The following is a 24107-nucleotide window of genomic DNA, read 5'->3' on the forward strand; positions in this document are numbered from 1 at the left end:
AGTTTTACAGCGCCGGTAAACTGACGAGGAGAAACCAGGATACATGCAGTAATAACACAAGGAGGAAGTGTAATACAAGTGACAGGACAGGACAGTCATCTTATTTACTCTGAGTACTACTTTTACTAAATAACTGTTTTACTAAAACATCACCAAATTCCTCTTCTTCTTCTAATTATTATTATTGTTATTATTATTATTGTTGTTATTATTATTATTATTTGTCCACGTAATCAAGGCTTAGCATTTTGTCCCTTGGGGGCAGTGTGTTATGTTAACTTTTTTCAGAACCCTCCAGTTGACACATATACAGTAGTTACACTTTTTTATTGCTGACACTGTGAACAATATTTAACAATAATCACTGGGCCGAAAGAGAACCTGCAACCAACAAAATGAACTCTGATTTGTTTCTACTGCATTGCAGATTTTTTCTTGACATTTTACTTTCACTATAATACAAGTCCACAACACTGGGGTTCTCTGGACTACAGTGATATTTGAATGTAAATAATTGATGGAGTTTTCCCTGTCTTTGCACCAAAGTTCAGAATCAGAACACGAGGCCTTCGTACTGTTGTACTGCAAAAGTGTCAGTAGATGGAGACAGAGAGCCAGGAGAAGTAAAACTACTATTATATTATATTATATTATATTATATTATATTATATTATATTATATTATATTATATTATATTATATTATATTATATTATATTATATTATATTATATTATATTATATTATATTATATTATATTATATTATATTATATTATATTATATTATATTATATTATATTACAGAAAGTAGTCGATTGAAGTTCACAGTTTCTTAGTTCTTAGTTGATTTTTGTTGATTTTTGTTGACTTTATCTAGTTACTGTTTCCGGAACGGTTGAACACAGAGAAGTGACTCCAGTTTGATATTTTCCGTCCTCATCAAGCAGCTCAGATATTTATGATCTGTTGGCTGCACTGCGTCGCATCAACACAAATACTGTATATATAAACACACTGACTTATAGCACGACAGGAAGTAATGCAGTTTGCTTTAAAGAATAAAAGCCCCGCATCTCAGCTCTGAGTGATCAGGCTCGTGGAGTCATAAATCACAGGCAATTCTAGTATTCTCATTCAAAGGATTAAAAAAATATATAAATAAAGGGTTATAGAAAGGATAAACAGCGACTATTAATAATATATGGAAGTAAATAGCAAATAATTTAAATGTTTGATTTCTTTTCCTTAATGCCAACACTGGACTGTTAACACTGGCTTTATTTCCTTGATTAAACAACAATAGCAGTTTTGTAAGAATAACATTTTTTTTTTTACATAATAAAGATCAATGGCGTACACAAAACACATTCTACAAAAAACCCCGCAGAAATTGTCTAGGAATCACTGGGATAAGGTATAAACAAAACAAACAGCATTAGAGCAAAAACTATAGTCGACCGGAATCAGAGAACTGGGGGATTTTATTTTGAAAGTTACCGCAGGAAATGTTCGTTTTGGTTAAGTCTCTCTTGACATGACGCGTACTTCAATGCCAACTTTTCCTGGAGCGCACAGGCGCACAGTGTTCACTGCCAAACACGGCATTGTTGAAGTGAGGAGACTTGGAGCCGCAGTCCCTCCAGGACACTCACACATTTGATGATTAAAACAACCACTTCGGACGATTCCGCTGCTTTTACGCACAGCGGCGGTGCCGCGCGTTTTTCTGTGTTAGTGTAGAGTTTTGTGAAAAAAAAAAAAAAAAAAATCAGATTTTTTCTATTTTAGCAAACCTGTTGTCAACACAATGTGGGGGGTTCCGAGGACTCGGTATGCGGACTGTAACGGCTCTGAAGCCAGCGAGGAGACCGAGATCGTTGTGAACATCGGTGGAGTCAAACAGGTGCTGTATGGAGACGTGCTGACCCGGTACCCGGACACCCGGCTGGCTGAGCTGGTGGAATGTTCCCTCAAGTCCTCGGAGGAGATCTCCTCTCTGTGCGACGACTACGACCCAGACACCGGGGAGTTTTATTTTGACAGAGACCCTGAGGCTTTCAAGTGCATCATTGAGCTGTATTATTATGGAGAGATCCACATGAAGAGAGGCATCTGTCCCATTTGTTTCATGAAGGAGATGGAGTTTTGGAAAATCGCCGGAGATTTTCTGGACGAATGTTGCAAATGCAACCTGAAGGAGGTGGAGGACGAACTTGCAGAGATTGCAGAGAAGGTGAAAACTATCCTGGTGGACAGAGAAGGAGACCCGGCTGCCGGGGGCTGGCAGCGCTTCCAGATCTGCCTGTGGAGGCTGATGGAGAAGCCGGAGTCCTCCCTGCCGGCGCACATCATCGCGATCGTGTCGTTCCTCTTCATCCTCGTCTCCTCCGTGGTCATGTGCGTCGGCACCATCCCCGAGCTGCAGGTGGAGGACTCAGAGGGCAACCTGACGGAGCACCCGACCGTGGAGGTCATCGAGACCGTGTGCATCTGCTGGTTCACCATCGAGTACCTGCTGCGCCTGATCTCCTCCCCAAACAAAGTGAAATTCGTGCTGGCCTTCATGAACATCATCGACTTCATGGCCATCATGCCCTTCTTCGTGGTGCTCACGCTCACATCCTTCGGCGCAGGAGTGATGGAGCTGGCCAATGTGCAGCAGGCGGTGCAGGCTTTACGCATAATGCGCATAGCGCGCATTTTCAAGCTGGCACGTCATTCCTCTGGACTCCAGACCCTCACTTCCGCCCTGAAGAGCAGCTTCAAAGAGCTCGGGCTGCTCCTCATGTACATGGGCGTGGGAGTCTTCCTCTTCTCCGCCCTGGGCTACACCATGGAGCAGAACCACCCGGACACGCTCTTCACCAGCATCCCACAGTCCTTCTGGTGGGCTGTGATCACCATGACCACGGTGGGTTATGGAGACGTCTACCCCAAGACCACTCTGGGTCGGTGTAACGCAGCCATCAGCTTCCTGTGCGGAGTGATCGCCATCGCGCTGCCCATCCATCCCATCATCAACAATTTCGTCATGTTCTACAACAAGCAACAGGTGCTGGAGACAGCGGCTAAACATGAGATCGAGCTGATGGCGCTGCGCTCCGGCGCCGGGGATCTGGCGGCGGCGGCGGCTGCGCCCAGCGGCTCCCACGGACACGTCTGTGGCGCAGGGGTGTGGGACAGCGCCATGCGCTCCTGTCATAGTGACACATACATCCCTCTACTGAAGGATCCCAGGGGAGGTGCAGGCATGCCGACCCCCAGCAAGGACACCAGCTTTGACAGCCCAGCCGAGGCCGCGGACTATTTTGTCTCCTGAGTCTTTAAAGACAACAACAACACACACACACACACACAGTGCAAACTTAATCCGCCCACAGTGGGTGGATGGTGACTTCAGATTGTAAATAACCTCATGGAGAGGGCACTGAAGGCCTGATAGGAACTTGGGTTCCTTTTAAAGGGACATGCTGTATAATACATACACGTGAGGTACTGTGCTGTGGTGCATTCACTGTCCCCGTGGAGTCAGAGGATCCGTGTTGAAGAAGAGCCTCACTGCTTCACCTGTACTGTATGTAGACTCCTTACATAACACCACCCCAACCCCAGAGCTCAGCCTCCACCCATGCTGTAGACTGTAGACGTGCAGCACAGTGGCTCCTACTCCTCTGTACAGAACAGTCACAGTGAATGTGGTTTTTTTTATCTACATCAGAGAAATACAGAAGAGTACAGAGATTATTTCCCTCAGAGCAAGGAGTATATAAAAAACAACATTTCTGAACATGGCAGCTTCATTTATGAAGTAAACACTAAGTTACACTGCTTACACAAACAAAAATATATTTTTTCTTCTTCTTTTGAGACACAAAAGGAAATACAAAGAAATATTAGTTCTAACAGTCCGTTGTTTCGGGGTGTTTTAAATCACATTTCAACTGAGGCGGGTCACAGTTCCAGTTCATCACATCGTCACCCCCCACTCCCCCCCCCCATGCATATGGCTAAACATGGAAACACCTGTTAGCAGCAGAATCAAACTGGTGATTTTGTCACTGTACTCACTCTCACAGGTTCTGTGATCTTTAAATTAGTTTTGAATCCCACAAGAGTTCTACATTTAAAGGCACTGAAAGTTCCCTACAGAACGATGGGGATGGTGTTCTTTAGGTTCTTTACCTCTCCTTTTTTTTCTCCAAACTTAGGAAACACCCCCTCATTATCAAATACTTCTAAGATTTGATCTGCTACATTGCTAACAAACATTACCGCTTTGAGCTTCAGCTAAACATTTAGTTCATCTTCTGAGAATAGTCAATCATTTAATCTCATCATTTTTCAAATGTGGTCAATGATTCTGTTTCTTGATGCACAGTAGGATATTCTCAGCCTGCGTGTTCAGATATGCTGTGTTACAAAAAAAAAAAAATCTGCTCTGTGTAAAAGCTTTCAAAAATACTATAAAAAATTGATTTTCTCCTCCAGCTCTTCCGGGGGTACCTGCAGGTATGACAGCGAAATGACAAAAACAATGTTGTTTGAAGGTCATAAATAAATGTCACTAAAGTCTCTCGACTCTTTGGAGATCGTGGGTTTATTACAACATCCAGGTCTGTTTGCGTCTACATCTGCTTGATGATTTTCTCAGGATCCCTGTATGTTTTTTTTTACTTGATGATTTGCATGCATGAGTTATTATATCAGATTTAAATGTGTGACGTTGTGGGATTTACATGTGAGCAGCAGTTGTTGTCATAATGTGCTCTGGCAGCTGCACTGGAAACAAGTGGAGATAAGAAACATGGAAATGAGTTTGTAGGAAGTCAAAACAGACAGAGATGGAAATCTGATCAAAGTATATATATATATATATATAAAAACAAAAACAAAGGTGCGTTCAATATCTGGCTTGGGAGCCAATTTTTGCACTTTAGCAGGTTTCATGTTGGCCATATTTTCACCAACTTTCAGAACTGGTTATGGCTATGTCTGAGTTCACTGTTCAGTGACAACATTTAACTACGCTTTTGGCTAATTTCAGCTACTTTTAGGTTTTAGCCAAAGTGTAAACGGGGCCAACTTTTATCTCCCATTTTTTGTGGCTAACTTTAAACTACATCTGTCACAGTTCTATTTCACTAGGATTTTATTTAATTTGCATAATCTTTCATTATATTTGCAGCCAGAAGGCTAACCGTTATCTTTTTAAAACAATTTTGTGGGACCCTGGGTTAGTGTTACAGTAGCTACATATTTAAATAATAGCAAATCATATGGAAGTCGTGCACTCTTTCGCTATCTTCTGCTAATTTTCAGCAGTTTCACACAGGAAAAGGCCACAAAAATCAATGCAGCTTTATTTTTTATTTACTCCATTATTATCCTTAACGCCTTTTGCATTTAAAGATTCACATTTGCCGAAGTAAAAGGTCACTTCCTGCACCATTAGTCTTTGTAACAGAAAACTTTTTTGCACCAACTGTATAAGTGTGCTCAGCGGGGGCGCTATAATTAAAATCTGACATTTAACTCAAACGTCACGCCTTCCCGATGTTGATGGTGTGATCTCACTGCAACCTGCAGGGACAATTAATGTCACCGTGATTGTGTTTGGGTGCCTGTGAGTTAGTCAGATGGATTTTAATGCCATCAGAAAGTGAACGTTTTTTTTTTCCACTGTAAAGTCAGTGCAAGGAGGAGATGAGGTCACGAACAGCAGCAGGTGTCACAGCGATGCACAGCAGGTTGACATTCATTCATTATCTGTACCTTAGGTATGTATCCCTCCTGTGATGCTGGTCAAAATGAGGACATGAGCAGAGGATTTCCACCACGTTTGTCTTTCGTCTGGCCAACAGTTGGAGTTTTTCTTCTGAAATTCTGGTGCTTCTCCACGATCTTCCCACATACGCGTTACAGCCCCTGTAATTATCACTGGGTGATAATCACTGCTGTCCAGTGAGAGCTGTCTGAATAATGATACTGCACACATGTTAGTGCCAGGAAATAGAATTACAGAAACAAACGTCGCACTATTTTTACGGTTTGGCTGCAAATACAAGACAGTCTTCTGCTGGTTACACCCCGGGGGGCAGAATTTCAGGATGTAAAAATACCCCACGACACATCGCGTCTTTTGTAATACCCTAAATGTCATTCAAATAGTTATAAATAAAACTAAACTTAAGGCCAGAAAACACTAACTCTTAGCATAGAATCACCAAAGGCAAAAATACAATAAAAGTTTGGCTGGAACGTAGAGAAACTTCAACAGCTGAGAAAAGGGCAGAAAGATATCTGAGTGTTTACCCAGGAATGGCTGTTAGTTTGGAACGTAGAGAAACTTCAACAGCTGAAAAAAGTGTTTACCCAGGAATGGCTGTTAGTCGGAATAGAATAGCTGTTTAAAGTTAGCCACAAGAAGAATGAGTGAGTCAAATGAACGGAAATAAGTTTGAATAAATAATAATACGTTCAAATGAAACCGAAGCTAAAGCTGCAGCAGAGAGAACTTCAGTGTCGGAACAGTTTCTTCTCCTCACTCCTCTGGGTTTTTAAATCCCCGGTGGTTCAGTGTGATAAGGTAATGAAACATGGTCTCTCTGCTCCCTTCTCTCTCCTCCACCGCTATCTCCCCCATTTGTCTCCCTACTAACCATCAGCCACAGGGACAGATGGACGTCCTCTCTCAGTCTGGCTCTAATGGAAGTTTCTTACTTTTTTGTTACCAAAGTTTTCATGGGAGATGTTTCTCCTTTATCTGCTCTGAGTGTGTGTGTTTTTTCCCCAGTAAGTGTTTTAATGAAATGAACCATAAATATGTGGCACTAAAACCTAAAAGAATCAGTTTAATTTGAAATTAAGGCGAGGTCTGACAACATGGAGACATGGATGTTGTTTCAGGCCGGTGATAAAAATAATCCCAGCGTTTGTTCTGATGGGGAAACAAAGAGCGGAGGTCAAAGCCATAACCATTTAATGGCAGCTCCTGTCACACGTAGATACAGAGAAGAAGAGTGATATGACCGAGCGGCTCACTCTCACACGGCCTCTGGATCAATCACACACCGAGAAGACGTCACGTCGTTCAGTCATTGATTCTGTATTATCGACGATCACGTATCGATCTGTGAACACCCCGGAGTTTGACGGAGGGGAGATGAAGGAGGGTTGGCTCGGACTCGGACTCGGACTCCTCTCCACCTACGCCTGTCCTTCACTCACACAGACCAACGCTGCTATCTCTGGGCTCCAGCAGCACAGACGCACACACGTCAAAGATCTGGGCAGGACACGGAGGCCTTTGTGTGCACTGACAGGTGGAGCGGGAATGTCAAAGGCACGGACGGCATTGTGGCGTGGAACAATGTTCCTGCAGCACGTGCACATGCAAAGACGCACGGCTGCACCTTCACTCTTCAAATATAGACACACACAGACAGACACACACACATCTCCCTTTCTCTCCTCCGCCCACCTACCACAGCAGTTACGTGCACACACATACACAGAGTCCTTCACCCGTGCAGCCGCAGCCATCTGTAGTCTACTCCACGCTGACCTGCTGTAATCTGACGACTAATCACCACTTCACACCCACATGTTGGTCATCTGCTGCGTTCAGTGGGCGTCAGAGGATTAGAGCTTTTTTTTCCTCAGCACTTTCTCTTTGTCACCGTTCACCCACCAAAATACACTGCAGCCTCAGGAGATGTCACCGCTAATGGGTTAATGCCAGGTGATCACCGCTGCCGTATCACTGACACAGTGGAAAAGATCCAAGACGTTCATTAGCTTAAAAAAAAAAAAACAGGTCACAGACAAATTTGAAACAATAAAAAAAAAGAACTTGCTGTTGATTACATTCTGAACACTAAACAAGTTATTTTTAATGCTCTGAATAGCATAGTGAAATTGCAGTGCACTTATTTGGGACCTAATAATAGATTTCGATATCACAGGGAGAGCAGCTGTTTTTACATGACTGACTGTGTGTCCTCTGAACGTCACATGCTTTATGTTGTTCCTGAACGCCACCATCTCTGCTCTCAGGGAATGTGAAATAATTGCCGACCACTGAAGGACTGCGTGTTTGTTTACATTATGGCTCAGACACAGAGCTGCAGCCCACAGTGGGGATAAACAGTGGGCAGGCTGTGGTACGTCCACCGCCGGCGTCCTCTCACGGATCATGTTTAATGGACACTGTAAATAAACGCTGCGTGACATTTCGACTGAACCCAGCTCACACTTCCTGCTCTTGCGCCATCACACCATCTTTTTAATTGTGATTTTGTACCAGGTCTGGCAGCCCACGTGGGCCATTACGGTAACAAGAGCAAATCCAGGAACTGATGTTTCTCCTGAGCGGCCAATGGACAGGTGTTTGTCGTAAGACTGACTCACTGTTGCACTACCACACCGTCAGTGTGGTGACAGTGGGGCTCGTTGACCTTGAAGGTCAGGGATCGTCTTCTTCTTACAACTCCTGTCTAAAAATAGGGGATTCCACGTCTGGGTACCGATGAAGACAAAGTTCAGGACACACTCGAGACCAGGACTAGAGTTCTGAGAAATACTGGCCCATCAACAACTTACACTTTTTCTTTTTAGAGGAAGTGAATTATTAACAAAAATGTTTTGATCATTGTAACTTAATTAACGAACCTTGAATTACTCCTTGAAATTTGACACAAAACAGTGGGTCGTGTCAGTAAATACAAGGATCAAAATGATTAATTATTATATGAATAATTATGAAAAAAACATTTTAATTTTATTATTTATCTTTTTCTAAGAATTACAGACTACAGTCAAGTGTGCTACCTTTTTTTGCCAGTCTTTTCCCCCGGGGCAGTGGTTCTCAAACTATGGTCGGCGTACCACCGGTGACACTTAGGACCCAGTAGACGTATAGTCCAACCTACAAAAGGCAGGATCAACAGGAAGAAGTTTGAGAATTATAAATATATGAAATGTAGAAATATATAAAAAAATAAAGTATAATTTAATTCTATTAAATAACCTTGGCATCCTCACATATACCTTTGACACATTTTTAATACTTATTTAAAAAAAAATATTTTAGCAGAAAATGTAAAATTGTCTTTTTCATCTTTTTCATCTGTGGCCCTTTGAACCAGAGAAAGGAATAACAATAAAAACATGGAGTTATGAAAACACTTCATGTATATATTCAGTGAACTGCTCTCTCGCTACACCACTAAAATCGAACATCTACCTCCAAATGGATCCACTGGGACATTTGAATGCATTCACACCCTGCAGAAATGGTCATTCATTTGAATGAGATCGTGTGAGCGTTTAACGCCGATGTCTAACATCTCTCGAGTCGCAGCTCTCTCTGTGTTCGAGAGATATTTTCAGCTGCAGGGAAAGAAAAACATCTCCCTCAAGTCAGATTCAAAGAAAAAATAAAATGTGTAGGTGCAACCAGGAGCATTTAATCTATCACTGGAGCTGAGGGCTGCATGAAATTGCATGACAATAATTACGCACATTAAATTTGACCTTACACAAAAAGCAGATAACGACAGATGAAAAGATAAACCCGAGACATTTGAAGCACCGGGGACAATTTATTTCTGCATTTTGTCGAATTTTCCCTCCCAGTGACTCAGTGCTTGTGCTGCGTCCCTTCCCTGGTAAAATGTTGGTTGGTCAAATCACATCAGCCCTGCTGGGTTGTTATAACAGATGAGAACAGAAATAATTAATTTATTTTTTTTACCATTTATAATATACAATATAAACATAATATGCTTTGTGGTTGCTACTACACTGCACTACAGTTTGTCACCACAAGGGTCAGAACCAGTGATTTCCTTGCTGTAAGAGCTGTCACCCAGTCCAAGTACAGACCTACAGTCGGGTGACATTTCCATGTCATGAATACATTTGTAAATCCTGATTTTATGTTCATTTAGCTGAGCCCCACAGTGGTGCTCCCCCCCCCCCCCCCCGGGGGGGGGGGGGGGGACCCCCGGGGGGGGCCCCCCCCCCCCCCGCGCGGGGGGGGGGGGGGCGACGCCATCCTCGTGACAGGCCATAACAGAGAGAGTCATTTTGCCAGTTCTTAGTGTGTGCACCCTGCAGAGAACTGAGGCAGTTTGCAGACTATCATCTCTGCTCCGAGGCAGCTGCGAGAAACTGCTGAACATGAGGTGTGTGTGTGTGAGTGTGTGGACGTGTTTGTGTTCCCGGTGTAGCACAAACTTTGGACGGTGGGGGTATTTATATTTATATGTATATTTACAGCCCCCTCAGACGTCAGCGGTCTTCTGAAGTTCATAATTTAGACTGAGATTAGGATTAGAATAAGAGTCAGATTAGAGTCAGATTAGAGTCAGGCGACGTAGTTTGGGAAAAGACCATATATGGTGGGTCATTTTGCAGGTCCTCTTTGAGTGTTACTTTCTGTTACTGTCTTACATTAAGATTTGGATTAGAATTATGGTCAGATTAAAGTTAGGGCAGGGATTAATACGAGGCATATGTCTGTAATAGCTGAGGTGAGGGTGAGTGACTGGGAATGAATGTCTGTTGGAGTGGTCACGGATTACAGAAACCTGTCTGTGTGTGTCTGTGTGTGTGTGTGTTCCTAACAGATTACAGCGGCGGTTTCTAAACGTCGTCATTAGTTTAAAGCCGTGGTGTCAGCCGACAGAGCAGAGCCTTCCCCTCACTCTCAGTGCTGCCGTGTGTTTACTCTCCTGCCTGTGTAAAAACCCACCAATCTTCCTGTTTTTCCTGAAACCCATTCAACTGAAAAGATGTGCAGTGAGTGTGAGAGTGTGTCTTCACCCTCGGAGTAGAATCACTAACCTCGGAGTTGAGCACCGGGGCCGATGATGATGCCCATCACTCTTACAGGTTCTTAGTTCTTTGAGGTTTTTATGTGGAGACCTGGAGGTTCTGGGCCATCGCAGTTTAATGGTGAGCTTCAAGGAGTTGATGTGGCTTTAACTCAGTGAAAAGACCGAGGAGGCTTTCACTGAATAAACTTAATGACACAGCTGACCTCAGAGAACCCTCAGATGGTCCCAGAGTGAGACCAGTACCTGGCTCCTTAGAGAGAGAGAGAGAGAGAGAGAGAAGGGGGGAGAGAGAGAGAGAGAAAAGGAGGGAGAGGTGGTCTGCACAGATCTGTGGTTAAAGGAAAAGAAGAACGTTTGTTATATTAATAAACCAGTGAATCCTAGTTCAAATCAGTCTTGATTATTTAACATATTCCAGTTTGAATCCATTGCTTTCTATCGAGCCACAGTCACTCAGCTCTGAATCCAAATTCTGGTCTGGGGGCCAAAAAAGGGGTCACTACATTTTTAATAGTCCTTCGTTAGGTCACAGGCCATTCTGGATCAATTTCCAGAAACATATTTTTCTTTAGATTTTTTAGATTTTCATTTCACTTTCCATAACTTTCGTAGTTTCTCAGTATTCATGCTTTAATTTGGGAGTTGATGTTACACATCTTCATAGCTTTGTTCTAGCTGTGACCTCCAGTTCTATTTATACACCAATTAAACCAAACCCTAATCTGACCCCGGTCGTCTGCACCACTGTCCACTGAACCACAGCCCATTAGAGAGAACAAACACATCCATGAATTTGTGACGATTGTTAACTGTGGCCGTTAATCAAAACACACACTGACACACACACACAATACAGTACAGGTACAGTGGTTCATAACTGCTCCCAGCGGAGGGATTTACCTGCTCTGTTGACGGGGTCTCATGTCTGGAACGACTGATTTAATCCTGCGGAAATTCCCAGGAGAGCAGCCGGAAACAAAGACGGCGTCCTCCGGTCAATGAGACCTAATGAGATGCAACAAAGGGAAATAGCAAAATAGTCATCACAGCAGTCCAATCACGTCACTCCTTTGTGAACAGGTGCTGCATGAAAGTGAGATTCAGCAGAAGACGATGGAAAACTAAACAGTTTTCGCAGCGTGGGTAAATGATAAAATCAGCCAGATCGATTGGTTTGGTCTGAGCTGTTCATGTTTGTCTGTGTGAAATGTGACAGGTTGGAAGATCAATAACACCTTGGTGTCTGTTTCGGTGAAAGTGGAAGCAGCATTTCACCAAGGTGGCTGACCAAAATGCAAACACAGATAAATGATTCATTTGAAAATATACAATGTTCACCTTCAAGCAGAAAATGAAATATTAATCTGATGTTGAAGTGACGTCACAGCGTTTGTAGACAAAAAGATTTATTAACGCCCTTGTCCCCGAGGACTCAGCTTCTGCTCGCTGTAAACTTCTCTAATATTCATTTCTAGTGAAGTATGAAAGGTCAGAGTGACATTGAACAGTGATATTAATATTGAACAAGTGGATATGAGATGAGGGTGAAGAAATACAAGTTTATTTTTTCTAAACTTTTCCAAAGTAGGGTTCACAAGCCATCTTTGGCCCATGAAAGGGATAAAATTGGCCCTTTAAGGTGAAATAAATATCGCTCTTTAAAGTTATCAAATATGTCATTGATTTATTGATCAGACTAAAGTGAAAACAGAGTTTTGTTGCAGATCTAGATCACTTTAGAACACCTCAAAACCTTGATTAATAATTAAGCTGTTTAAAAAAAGACTGACTTTGATTTTTTTGTCTTTACTGCAGTATGGGTAGAATCTGACATTTACCAGACTTTTAACTCAACTTATAGATCAGATAGCTTTTAAACTGTATTATAGCACCCCCTGTAGGATATGAGGAGGAATCTACACAGACCACGTTTACCAACACCGTAAAAAATGATTCATTTAGGGAAGATGTTTCACTGTCGACATTTGTCCCACGCTTCACTTGTGGCCCAGACTGAAAAGGGTTTGGACACCCTCTAATCCAGACACACATAAGTGAGGACTGAAGAATAACCATGTCTGTGTGTAAGTCGTCCAGTCTGACACAGTCTGCGGTGAGAGCACTAATTCAGCGAGAACAAATATGCAAATGAAAAGTCAGACGCCTCCTGTAATGTGATGCATGGAAACGCATCGCTTTGAATTGTAATTAACTGAGCTGCCAGGGTCCCGCACTGCTTTGATCGGGCCCTGGCAGCCTCCTGAAATAACACACGCCACCTTTCTAACAATCCCATTCTGCAGACGAGCGCGGGCGCTAAGAGCCGTGGCCACTGCTGGCTTCAAATAAGTCATTAAAAAAGCCCAGGCTTGTTACAGGAGCCTCGGTTTATTTAAAAATCAATGCCTGGCTTTTCTAGCAAATGGATTTAATTAGAGGGTTATAAACAGGAACGCAGAAGAAAAAAAGGCTCCATGGTGGAGGCCTGCCATGGCAAAATAAAAACCTGACACAGGTTGTTCTTTCTCTGCACAGACACTGAGCTCAGTCCCTGCTTCTGAAGCTGCATCACCCATGTTCCACTGGCCCTGTGTCACTGCTGCTGATAAATGTATGGGCGTCTAATTAAGGAAATTGGCCTCGTGGGACAAGAAGATGTTGCCGTCCATTTGACCCACGGGCTGGTGCACTTGCCATGAGCGATGATGTCACGCAGAGACAATGATATTTTATGGAGCAGAACGTCTCTGTCCCTCAGCAACAATAATTACAATTAACTCCCAGACAGCTGTGTTTATAGCGGTCCACCACCAGGTGACGGTTGCCTCCACCGTGGGAGATATACAGTCGTATAATAACTCAGGTTTGATACATACATCACTGCCGCCTCCGAGCCCCTGCTCTTAATGTGACCACCCTGAGTGAGGTTTCATTCAAACACGGTGACAGGTGCCATAAAAGCTCACTGCTCCCATGAGAGTGTGACTCACGTTTGAGTCATGAGCTCTTCATTTGGGCTTTCACTTTAAAAATTTCAAAAAAAGAGAGAGAGAAAAAACCCCAGTATAAATGTTAACAAATGCTGCAGATATTTTTCCTTATTCTAACAGCAGACCATCTGCCTCCATCACAGTCTATTCTTTGACTCCTTTAAGTGGAAGGAAAATGCGTCTCCGATCACATTGTACTGTATTCACTTAAGAGAGAGATGAGAATGCACTCAGGGAGTCCACATACCTGGGTCTGACCGTGAAGACATGTCGGTGATAAATGCAACTTCTTGGGACGAGATTTGAACCGCTGACCATCTGGATTAAAAGAAACAAAACAAAATGAAATTTCTATTAATCCAAATTATATATATATAAAAAATATAATTATATCTGGTGTTTAGCAGTTGATGGACCTAGTTTTGTTTTACTCAAAAGTGTGTTTTTTTTTTATTGTTGTTATTCTTTTCTGACTATTTTGGATACAGCATCATATATGTTTGTGCATGTTCCTGCTTCTAAAAAGGTGTTTTGGAATGTCTATTATGAGAACCGTTAAATAAACTGCAGGTTTCGATTGACCTCAAACCTAATTTGCAGTAGAAGGTAAATTGATCTAATTGCATCGGACCACCTTAACATATGGTCAAACACTGAATCTCTCCTCGACTGCTGCATCATCATGTGTCCTTACGTAACACCGTCACAGTAAAAACAACACTGGTCCAAATGGAGAATATGTGAGAAACACATACAGTGTTGTTTGATTTATGCCGTGCTGCTAACTAGCTAACAGTCAACATGTCACCTGGAAATGGGCCAAAACAAACTCATTTCACTGGGTTTTTTACCGTTTTTGAAATCACAGCAAATTGAATTTGATCACTATCTCTATGTCATCCATTTCTTTTCCTAAAACTGGAAGAACATTCAAAGGGAACTCTATTCCAGTTCTCAAATGATGCACAGAAGCAGGTTGTGAGAATAAACAAAGTATAAACTCTCTAAAGAAATGTTAAGACTTCAGTAGAGTAGATTTATTTTCCTAAGTAAAGCCTTTTAAAATCGCTCTTCTCCTGTGTGGGCTCCAGTCTGAGCTCGTCGGTTTGTGGAGCGAGCCACAGACATTTCTGAATAATTCAATTCCTTGTCCACGTGTGATTAGACGAATGCCTCAGCTCATCGCATTTGTTTTTCTTTCGCAGCTATTTCCCTTCAGTCCACCCACACAAACAGTTGTCCCGACTCCCTCCACGCCGGGGAACATAAGCTGTGGCCTTGGCCTTGTCCCTACATGCTGTGAACACTTTAGCTGTTGGCTGCAGACACCTCTGCTCAGTCGAGGACCAATCAGCTCAACAACAGGTGAAAGGTCTGTTATGAGCTCTACATAAAGCCCCTCAAGACAGATGGAGCCCCAGGACAATCCATACGAGCGCAGTCTGAAAGGATATCATGGAGCCGACACTAAAACTTATGGCCCACGGTGCGAGGAGTCACAGAGGCGATGTAGATGTCAAGCCGTGATGAAATGCCGCGTCCTTGCTTTTTGTGCTCAGAGGTAATTAAACTCCCCTGGCCTGGTCTGTCCCCTGTGTGGTCACTGTGAGTGGGAGTGGATGGACGGAAAAGTGGAGATCAATCTGCAATCTCTGTACACAGAAAAATGACAGAGTTGGACACACAGAGGGAACAGTGTCGACAGCGGGGGGTCCAGGGTAGAGAGATTTTTGCAGGGATCCACCGTGACTCGCTGCAGTGGTGGAATATTTACGCGCTCATTAAAGCCCGGGTGTGTGTGCGCAGTGTGAGGGAAAAGCAGAGGAAGTGGGAGGCGCGGATGATCCGTCTGTGATGTTCTGAGAAAGCTGCGTGCTGGTCAGTGGGAGATCTGGACGGCTGAGTTTCCTCCAGGCAGGCTAATTAAAAACATACAGATATGGATCCAGGCCGAAGGACTTCAAAGATAAAAGGTGCCGGAATCTGGTGTTTGAGTATCGACTGAAGGTGAAAGCAAGCTGTGAGCTATGTGAACAAAGGAATCATCCAGCCATCCATCCATCCATCCATCCATCCATCCATCCATTAATCCATCCATCCATCCATGCAGCGATCGCTAAAGGTTATTATCATTATTATTATTTTGTCCTTCTACTATAAACCCTGACTCATGTCTGTGATGAAGGACTTCCCTTCCATCTAAAGGGCAACTGGTCATCTCCAAAGTTGAGTTATTAAAGGTCTTATCAGAAATATATTATGGAGTGAGATTGAGATTTAAATGACACTATAGTTTGGTGTAATATATGCTGCCCTTAGTGTGGGACCCAAACCTACATATGGGCTGCATTCTAAGGCTTCTTTACACCCACGGTGAGCCCTCATGCTAACACTGGACCGGCGTGAAAGAACTCAGAGTTGAGATGTGTTCAGTCACGAGGATCCGTTCTTTGAGGTGTTCAAATGCACGTGTCACAAAAAAAATCTCTCTCTGTGTCTTCAGTGAAAAAGACGCAGGCAGGTTTGAATTTCACTGAGATGGAAAATTACGATATAGTGAAATTTTCACAATATTTAATTAATTACTGTACAGTGAGTTTTTATTGGAACTGATGAATCATAGAAAATGAACTAAAAGAAAACACATTTTCTCTGATACTGTCTGCTTCATTACATTTCTTGTCTAAGAATATTTATAATAAAACTCCAACTGTTCCCACCACGGTACTGGAGCTATCATTAAAATGGATGTAAATGGAACCATTCATCAATAATATATAAATATGTAAATATATTTCCCCAGGCGTGAACTCCGGACTGGACGTTCCTGATCCGTAACAAATCATTAAAATTGGAATAAAACATCGGAAATGTCAGTTGATAAATGATTTGAGGTGTAATTTTGGTATGAAATGAAACTTGTCTGTTGTCGTGAGTGCATCTCCACCAACAACGCCTCATCAATAACGTCTGCAGCCACATTAATCCTCCCTGCTGCTTTTGTCTGCTTTAATTGTTCTCACCACTAGGTTGTTGTCAGCTTCTTATTTCCCCCCATTTTTCATCGGTGACTCTTTGGGCCTTGGCGGCGTTCGCACCACTTCGTTCTGAGGTGAGAAACCTGCGTCCTCCTCATTTATCTGCTTTTCAACTATTGAAATGCTTTAAATCAATACAATTGTTCACTTAATAGAACGGCCGGGAATTGAACGCAGCATCGGCCAATGACCATCTATAATAATACATTTCCCTGCAGTGCAACGTCAAGCCTTTTACAACAAGTCACACAGGGTCTGAAACAACCTGCGTTTCCCTTTGCCAATAATGAGATAATGCACCGAGGCTGGTAACAGAGCACTGCTCTCCATGTGTTTATGTTGTCAGGTGTAGTGATGATTTATGAGCCGCAGCAGGAGACGAAGAAACGCACAAACTGTACATCGGAGATTTTTCTCACCGTGTGTCAACTGATGCACGATGGTGGTTAGGACAGGTCTGAGGGGCGATGAAATAAAAGGCTGTCAATCACGATTGTAGAACGTGTGGGAGGGCTGACAAACAGTCTGGTGTTTTTTTTTTTCTTTTTGTTTTTTTTTAAGCACATTACATGGTGATGGCCTCCTGCAGCTACAGCTACGTGACTCTTTCTCTTCTCACCCACCTTCAGGTGGGCATTTAATGAGTCTCACCTCCTTATTGTCACGACCCGTGTTTAAAAATAACATGAGAAGCTAAAGCGTGACCTGTGAAATATGAAAGCGGGAGCAACAAAGGGGTTCGAGCTGCTGCAGTGCAGAGAAACAGAGAGAAGAAAAAAAAACACACAATATGGCTGTTGATGGATGTGTGGATTGTTAGAGGGAAATCTGTCTTGGTGTCTTTTGGGTGTTTTGTGATTAATTCTGCCTCAGTTCACGGTGTTTGTTCGTTGTAGCTTCGGAATAAAAATGTGAAATGTCCATTTATAATGTGGGGCCCTACAAAACTGTAAAGGCGGATGACGCAGTTTGCTTCAATTATGTGTTAGTGCACAGCTACCTCTACCTGACCTGTAGGGGGTGCTAAGTACACATTTGAAATCCTTCCATGACTCTGGTGTCCTTTAACAACATATACGTATAAACACATATCAAACTTTCAAGAAAAAATATACACATGTATAACTTACAGTTGTGCATCACAGGGTTGATGGATGTTAATCATCTTGATGTTAATCACCTTGACGCAGCTTTGTAGAATCCAGCATCAACAGTTCAGCATCAGAACTGTGGTGGAGCCGTTGTCCTCGGCAGATGGACAAGAGAAGTCTCCTTCCCAATGGCTAGGACAAGCCCTCCGCAATGGATGCACAGGTCTATGGGTCCCACAAACAGTCCACAACCCAGAGGTTGACCTAAAAAAAAAAAGCTCCACCTTAGCAGCTGTTAAACAAGAACATTGGGCTCGAATAAAAATACAGAAAGATTTTAAGATGTGAGACATTTAAAAACTCATACGACAGTGAGAACGTCAGTAATCGGAAGATTCAAGTCATTTTGTTGCTTCCGACCACAATTATCCACTTGTTTGATTTGGCATTTAAACTAATGTGTTTTTTTTTTTTATCTAACCTTTTCCTTTTCCTTGTATTCCTGCCTGGATCAGCACTCGGTGGCTGGGAATGATGAACAACCAGCGTGGGCTGTGTAGGATGTGGAGCCAGCTCTTCTGGGTGGATGACAAATCCCCAATTCAGTGAGATATTCCTGATGGTTCCCACGGTCATGATCCACCAATCACGATGGATGCACCTCTACGGGTATTTTACAATAATGATTTCATCTTTCTTGTGTGCTGGGTCTGTAAAATGCCTCAAACAGCACATTTAATTTCTCTTTTTAATAGTTTATTGATGAAGTCATTAGGTTTCATCAAAATCCTCTATTGATTTCCGAGCCGATGTGAAGACAAAGCAAAAAATAAAGTGTATGAGTTCATTAGTGGGGAATAAATTCAGAGGCTCTCCCTCTGTGGGAGTTTATGACAATAAATGTCAGGTTGTTATTGCACTGGTGTGTCATAATGAGAATCCATCACACTCAATAATGTCTCCATTAGTTTGCTGCCAAGCCTGGAAGGACACGGTCATTTTCAAACACCTTTTTGATGACGGTGACTGCGAGAGCTCCGTTCCTCCACGCTGATCAGAAAAAGAAATCTCCCGCTAATGAAACCCTCTGCACACGGAGATCAGAGCCCAGGGATGCTCACAGAAGCAGATGGAGATAAAAGAGCCACAGCTGATGGTGAAGGCAGAAGGTGGAGGAGAAGCCGCTCCTTCACTTTCGCGGGGTCAGCCGCAGAAGCCCCTTCTTCAACATTTAGCCACCAGGAAATGTGGCGTGAAGGACTGACCGTGCAGATGAAGACTCAGCAGGGGGTTCTTCGGCCTTTCTTTAGGGGAAAATTTGGGGACGAGATTTAATTTTTATAAGTAAGAGCCTCCAGAGAAGGAAACGCTTTATATTTTATAAGCCATAATAAATTAAAGGCTGCTGTACTCACTGTGATCAAGGCTCTGCCACGGGAACATGAGGGTCTCTTGATATATTTCTGTAGTACACATACCTGTGTACACTGTATTCATGTACATGTACAGCACAATGCAACATTTACAATGCATTCATTTACTTTATCACTCCTTTTAGAAGAGTCTTTTTTTTCAATTATCAATGGGAATAGTTGAGATCTAGTATATCTGTATATGTACATATATATTTTTTTAAGTAAATATACACATATGTATATACAGTGTATGTGTATATATGTGTATACATGTGTTTATATATATAAAAAAGACTGTAAATGTATATTGTATAACACATTCACTGTACAATGGCCGATGCATGGAAAAAAAAAATGACAAAGGAAGAGAGTGTGATGGAGATGTTCGAGTTCTTCCAGCAGAGGTCAGCTACCAAAGTCTAACAGTCATCTGCCCACACACTCCCACACACTCAACATCAACTAAAAACAACAACGACGACAACAACGACGACGACGCAACAGTCTGAGGAGGAAAACAACGTTCTGTTCTCAGCTTCTTCCTCCAGAGTTATGTTTTACAGTATCTGTCTTATTCTTCCACTGCTACAATGTTTGGAATATAGTTTTGTCTTTTTGAAATATATGTTGGCCTGGCTTTGGCTTTTTATTAAACTAAACTAAAAATGCCATAATTGTCAACTTAAACTAACATCCCAGAACACCGCGTGCTTGTACTTCACTTAATTAAAGTGCTGCAGTTCCAGAAAAGTGAAAGAAAGTGCCCCCTCTTGAGGCAGAGCTTGGCTGATTGACACATTTCTGGAACTACTTAAAAGGAACTGCACTGTCTTGAAGTTACTGTTTTGTGTCAGTATCTTCTGCCATTTAGTGAACGAGGTCCAAACAGTGGCTGCTCTGGAAGAGAACAGAAGAAAACAGAGCAAGAGAAAGGAAAAGGAATCATGACGTTTTATTTGGACAAATTGAACCGTCTGAATGTTTTGGTTTATCCTTTTTTTTGGGTCTTTTCTGTTGGACCAAAGACGAAGTTCTATAAAGAAACCACTTGTCGATGTTTAAGACCTTCAGGCCCTGAACAGGTCACCTCCTCTACAAAGATGGCACTCCCTGGATGGGCCTGGAGCCACGTCTTGAGATACTCAATCTTGTCATCACACATCCAGGGGTTTCCTGTCAGGACTACTTGAAAGGAGGAGGATTCCCTTTCACCCAGGAAGCCTGGAGGAAGATGCTGAAGGTGATTGTGATTCAGCATCACCAGTTCCAGACGTTGAAGACCTTGCAAGAGGATCTTGGGTAAATCCTGGAGATGGTTCTCCTGCAGAAAGAGTTTGGTCAGTTTGAGGTTGTAGGTAAAAGTTCTGGGTTTTAGGGTTGTCAGTTTGTTCCCAGCAAGATTCAGCGTCTCCAGCCAACATAGGTTTATCAGAACATCAGGTTCCAGCACCTGCAGGTTGTTGTGACTCAAGTCCAGGTTCTGCAGCCGAGGAACCTTCAGATGAAGAGCGGAGGGAACGGAGGTTAGACGGTTCCCTGAAAGATCTAACCAAATCAGGCTGCTGTTGTTGGAAAACACCTCAACATCAATCTTTTCAATCTGGTTGTTCTTCAGCACCAGATTCTGGAGAAAATCATGACTGAAGACTTTTGGAGGAAGCTCAACCAACTTGTTTCCGGTGAGGTCCAATGTGACCAGAGAAGGAACACCGTTAAGAAGATCTGCAGGAAGGTATGTCAGGTTGTTGTGGTACAGCTGTAGGTGGTTCAGAAGAGGAAGCGTCTTCAGATGTTGGGCTGTGACGTTGCTGAGACCCGTAGACTGGATGGACAATCGAGTGGTGTGAGGAGACAAACCCTGTGAAGGGAAGACAGTGAGGGAGCTCTGGCTGCACTCCACATGAGACTGCTGACCAGAGCAGGAGCACAGATGTGGACAGGAGGTGGTGCTGTGTTTTAGAGAACTGCATTCAGCCAGGGCAGTCAGAGTGAGGAGGAGCCACGGGGACATCGTCAAACACTGGAAAGAACAGAAGAAGTGAGAAATGAGAGACAAGTTCAAGTCCCCAGGGTTTCTAGTTTTTGTCCTAATCTCTACAGAAATCTAAGTCAGAACCCCACAAGTCAATTAGTCCAACTTTTATACTGATACTGATAAACCAATGTTGATCAACTTTTTTCATGGAACATCTGCATTGATCAACACAGTTGATGTATGCAAAAGTGTGAAAGTGTTGCCTCACTGTAACGCTACAAAGAACGTGGCCCAGAGTTGACCTCAAAGTTAAGGCCAGAAGTATTTGAATTAAGTATCAAGTACTGGTGTATGTACAGTACGGACAATTCCATCATAGTGTACGTCATTGTATACAATGTTATGGGAGGCTATCATGTTACATGCTACAGGATCATATCAATCCATATGTCATGTATCAAACATGTGATACGATGCCATCGGCTGATATTAAAATATACTCAGTAGTAATAAAGCACCATCTCACTCCAGTGTCATATATGAAATTGTATGTTATAATAACATAATAATCACATCACATCAATATGTTCTTACCTGACTCAGAACGTCGAGTTTCTTACGTGTTGTAAAATCTACAGTTCGTCGTAGAAACTGTGTCAAATATATTTGTTCTCTTCTCCACTGAGTCAGGACAAAAATGTTGCAAGAAGCAAACAGCACCGGGTGCACACATGTTACCACACACACACAAACAAATCGATACTTGCTTTATTTATTTTTTCAGGGAATATTCCAGGATAGGGATTTTCCTGCATCTGTTTTCAGTTGGTGAACGTTTACAAACGTGTTATTGAATTATAACTTTGTTAGGTCTGAAGACTGAGTTCACTCTGAGTCAGTGACATCACAGAGCGTCCTGATAAGGCCGGAGGTTGGGCACACACGAGTATCTCCGGCAGGAACATCTTCTCCTTGTTCTTCTGGATCCACCTCCACAGGTACTCCACCTTCCCGTCACACTGCCAGGGGTTGGAGGTCAGGTCTAGACCGTCCTTGTCCAAGGTGCTCAGCTGGTCCAGAGACCCTGGTGGGATGTGGCTTAGATTGTTTTGGTCCAGGGCCAGGGCTTTGAGCTCAGTCAGGCCCTGGAAAAGGTTCGAGGGGATTTTGTTAAACTTGTTACGGGAGAGGAACAGAAAAGTGAGGTTGCGATTGTTTTTGAAAGTGGACTCCTCCAGAGTTTCCAGCTTGTTGTCCTGCAGTTTTAGGCTCTCAAGTTTGGTCAACCGCTCCAAGGATTTTGCAGACATATACTCAAGACGGTTGTCAGAAAGATCAAGGGTCTCCAGGTGGGGCATCTTCTGCAGCAGAGCAGCTGGGACCTTCTGGAGGCGATTCTCAGATAAGTCCAGCCAAGTCACACTGCTGTTCTCAGGAATCCAGTCAGCGTTCACTTTTTCAATCTGATTATTCTTAAGCACCAGGTTACGCAGAGGTGCGTGGCTGAAGACGTCTGAAGGGAGCTCAGAGATCCTGTTTTCTGTTAGGTCCAAAGTGTGGAGCTGAGGAACACCTCTGAGAACATTAGCAGGCAGGTGTTGGAGGTGGTTGCTGTTCAGGTGGAGCTCTTGTAGCAGGGGTGTAGCGTTCAGGTGTCTCTCAGAGATGGTGGTGATGTTTGTGGCCTGGATAGTGACCATGGTGGTGTTGGGGGGCAGGTCCTCAGAGGGGTACTCTGTGAGAGGAACCTCATTGCAGACCACTTCAGCTCTTCTGGTGTAGCATTTACAAAGAGCAGGGCAGGACAGAGAACCCTGGCAGCAATACGCCAACCAGAGAAAAAACACAGGATTCCAGAACTTCATGACTGAAAACAGAGAAACTACAAGTAAGTACAGATGGTTTTTTTTTCTTTAGGATTTGCATCCAAAAATAAAACCTACCTTCTTGCTTTCTGGTTGGTAGACCTGTATCGTGCAGATTCAGAAGAGCCGACTTGCTGAAATCTCTGCAGTCATTTGGTGCCCAGAATCCCCTCATCTAATCATTAGGTATTAACTAAACAAAGACAAACCACTGTGCAAGCATTTGTCAAGGTCATGCAGTTACAACAGCCTGGACATTCAGTACAGGTAGTTCCAAACCTGGAGTAACCTTGAAAAACACAGCTTTTTGTAATGATTAAATCATTTCAGGAGAAAAAAAAAAAGAAATATTAATAGAAGTCCAGGAGCTTCAACGGATCTCACAGGTCAATGTATCACAAACGTTAAACTGTAGTAATTCAGAAAATTTGGTACGCTTCTTAAAACATGTATCACAAAGGTTAAATTGTCTACCACAGTAGTGATTCAGAAAAGTTGGTATGCTTCTTAAAAAAAAAAAAAAAAGCATAATTAATTCAAGTTTGGATTCTTGAAGTTTGGTCCAGTGCTGCGTTACAAAAAAAGGAAGGAAAATCTCGAAATAACGGCGTAAAATAACCAAAGATCAAAGTTGAAACTCTCTCTTAAAGCCTGCAGAACAAGATCAGACGACTACATCGGTAAATTACTAGTAAATCAAGCTGTTTTGGGTGAAAATAGAAAAGATTCCAGACCCGTGCAAATCACTGCATCTGTCCGACTCCATAACTTTGATCTTTACATCATTTTGCACTTCCACATCGAGGCAAATGTGACTTAAAGAGCTGCTGTGAGAGAGCGGCACCGTTGGAGCATCATCAGTTTTAAATGAAGTCCATTTGATTCTGTTATGCTA

At 42.8% G+C, this 24107-nt stretch overlaps 2 protein-coding genes and 2 long non-coding RNA genes across 9 annotated transcripts; 1 reads left to right on the plus strand and 3 right to left on the minus strand.

The window, feature by feature from the left end:
* Positions 1-866: 866 nt before the first annotated feature.
* Positions 867-3316, plus strand: LOC103380940 (potassium voltage-gated channel subfamily F member 1). The gene has a single exon (XM_008313087.3). It carries the CDS (start codon positions 1805-1807, stop codon positions 3314-3316), a length of 1512 nt encoding a protein of 503 aa, XP_008311309.1. The 5' UTR covers positions 867-1804.
* Positions 3317-4668: 1352 nt separating this feature from the next.
* LOC112487192 (uncharacterized) lies at positions 4669-6327 on the minus strand. Its single transcript, XR_003050036.1, has 2 exons — positions 5770-6327; positions 4669-4776 (listed from the first exon to the last, which is right to left on the minus strand). It is a non-coding gene; the product is annotated as an uncharacterized LOC112487192 (long non-coding RNA).
* A 469-nt stretch (positions 6328-6796) lies between these two features.
* LOC112487191 (uncharacterized) lies at positions 6797-19583 on the minus strand. Of its 6 annotated transcripts, none has more exons than XR_003050034.1 (8): positions 19373-19583; positions 18439-19261; positions 17997-18221; positions 14076-14146; positions 11739-11843; positions 10846-11088; positions 8827-8923; positions 6797-7794 (listed from the first exon to the last, which is right to left on the minus strand). It is a non-coding gene; the product is annotated as an uncharacterized LOC112487191 (long non-coding RNA). The 6 variants fall into 6 exon arrangements; XR_003050032.1 differs by adding an exon at positions 9242-9387 and having other exon boundaries at positions 18439-19583; XR_003050030.1 differs by having other exon boundaries at positions 18439-19583.
* Positions 19584-20305: 722 nt separating this feature from the next.
* On the minus strand, positions 20306-23589 carry LOC103380945 (slit homolog 1 protein-like). Its single transcript, XM_008313091.3, has 4 exons — positions 23291-23589; positions 22215-23214; positions 21942-22113; positions 20306-21392 (listed from the first exon to the last, which is right to left on the minus strand). Exons 1-4 carry the CDS (start codon positions 23385-23387, stop codon positions 20406-20408), a joined length of 2256 nt encoding a protein of 751 aa, XP_008311313.1. The 5' UTR covers positions 23388-23589; the 3' UTR covers positions 20306-20405.
* Positions 23590-24107: the final 518 nt, after the last annotated feature.

Source organism: Cynoglossus semilaevis, chromosome 7 (assembly GCF_000523025.1).
Source record: "Cynoglossus semilaevis isolate Cse_v1.0 chromosome 7, Cse_v1.0, whole genome shotgun sequence".
Taxonomy (NCBI): domain Eukaryota; kingdom Metazoa; phylum Chordata; class Actinopteri; order Pleuronectiformes; family Cynoglossidae; genus Cynoglossus; species Cynoglossus semilaevis.

Excerpts from the sequence above, each read along its gene's own strand:
- LOC103380945 (XM_008313091.3), bottom strand. The coding sequence starts at position 23,387 with ATGAGGGGATTCTGGGCACCAAATGACTGCAGAGATTTCAGCAAGTCG. Across the intron at positions 23,215-23,290 it reads ACCAACCAGAAAGCAAGAAG|TCATGAAGTTCTGGAATCCT; the intron begins GTAGGTTTTATT and ends CTCTGTTTTCAG. Across the intron at positions 21,393-21,941 it reads AACTCGACGTTCTGAGTCAG|TGTTTGACGATGTCCCCGTG; the intron begins GTAAGAACATAT and ends TGTTCTTTCCAG.
- LOC103380940 (XM_008313087.3), top strand. The coding sequence starts at position 1,805 with ATGTGGGGGGTTCCGAGGACTCGGTATGCGGACTGTAACGGCTCTGAA.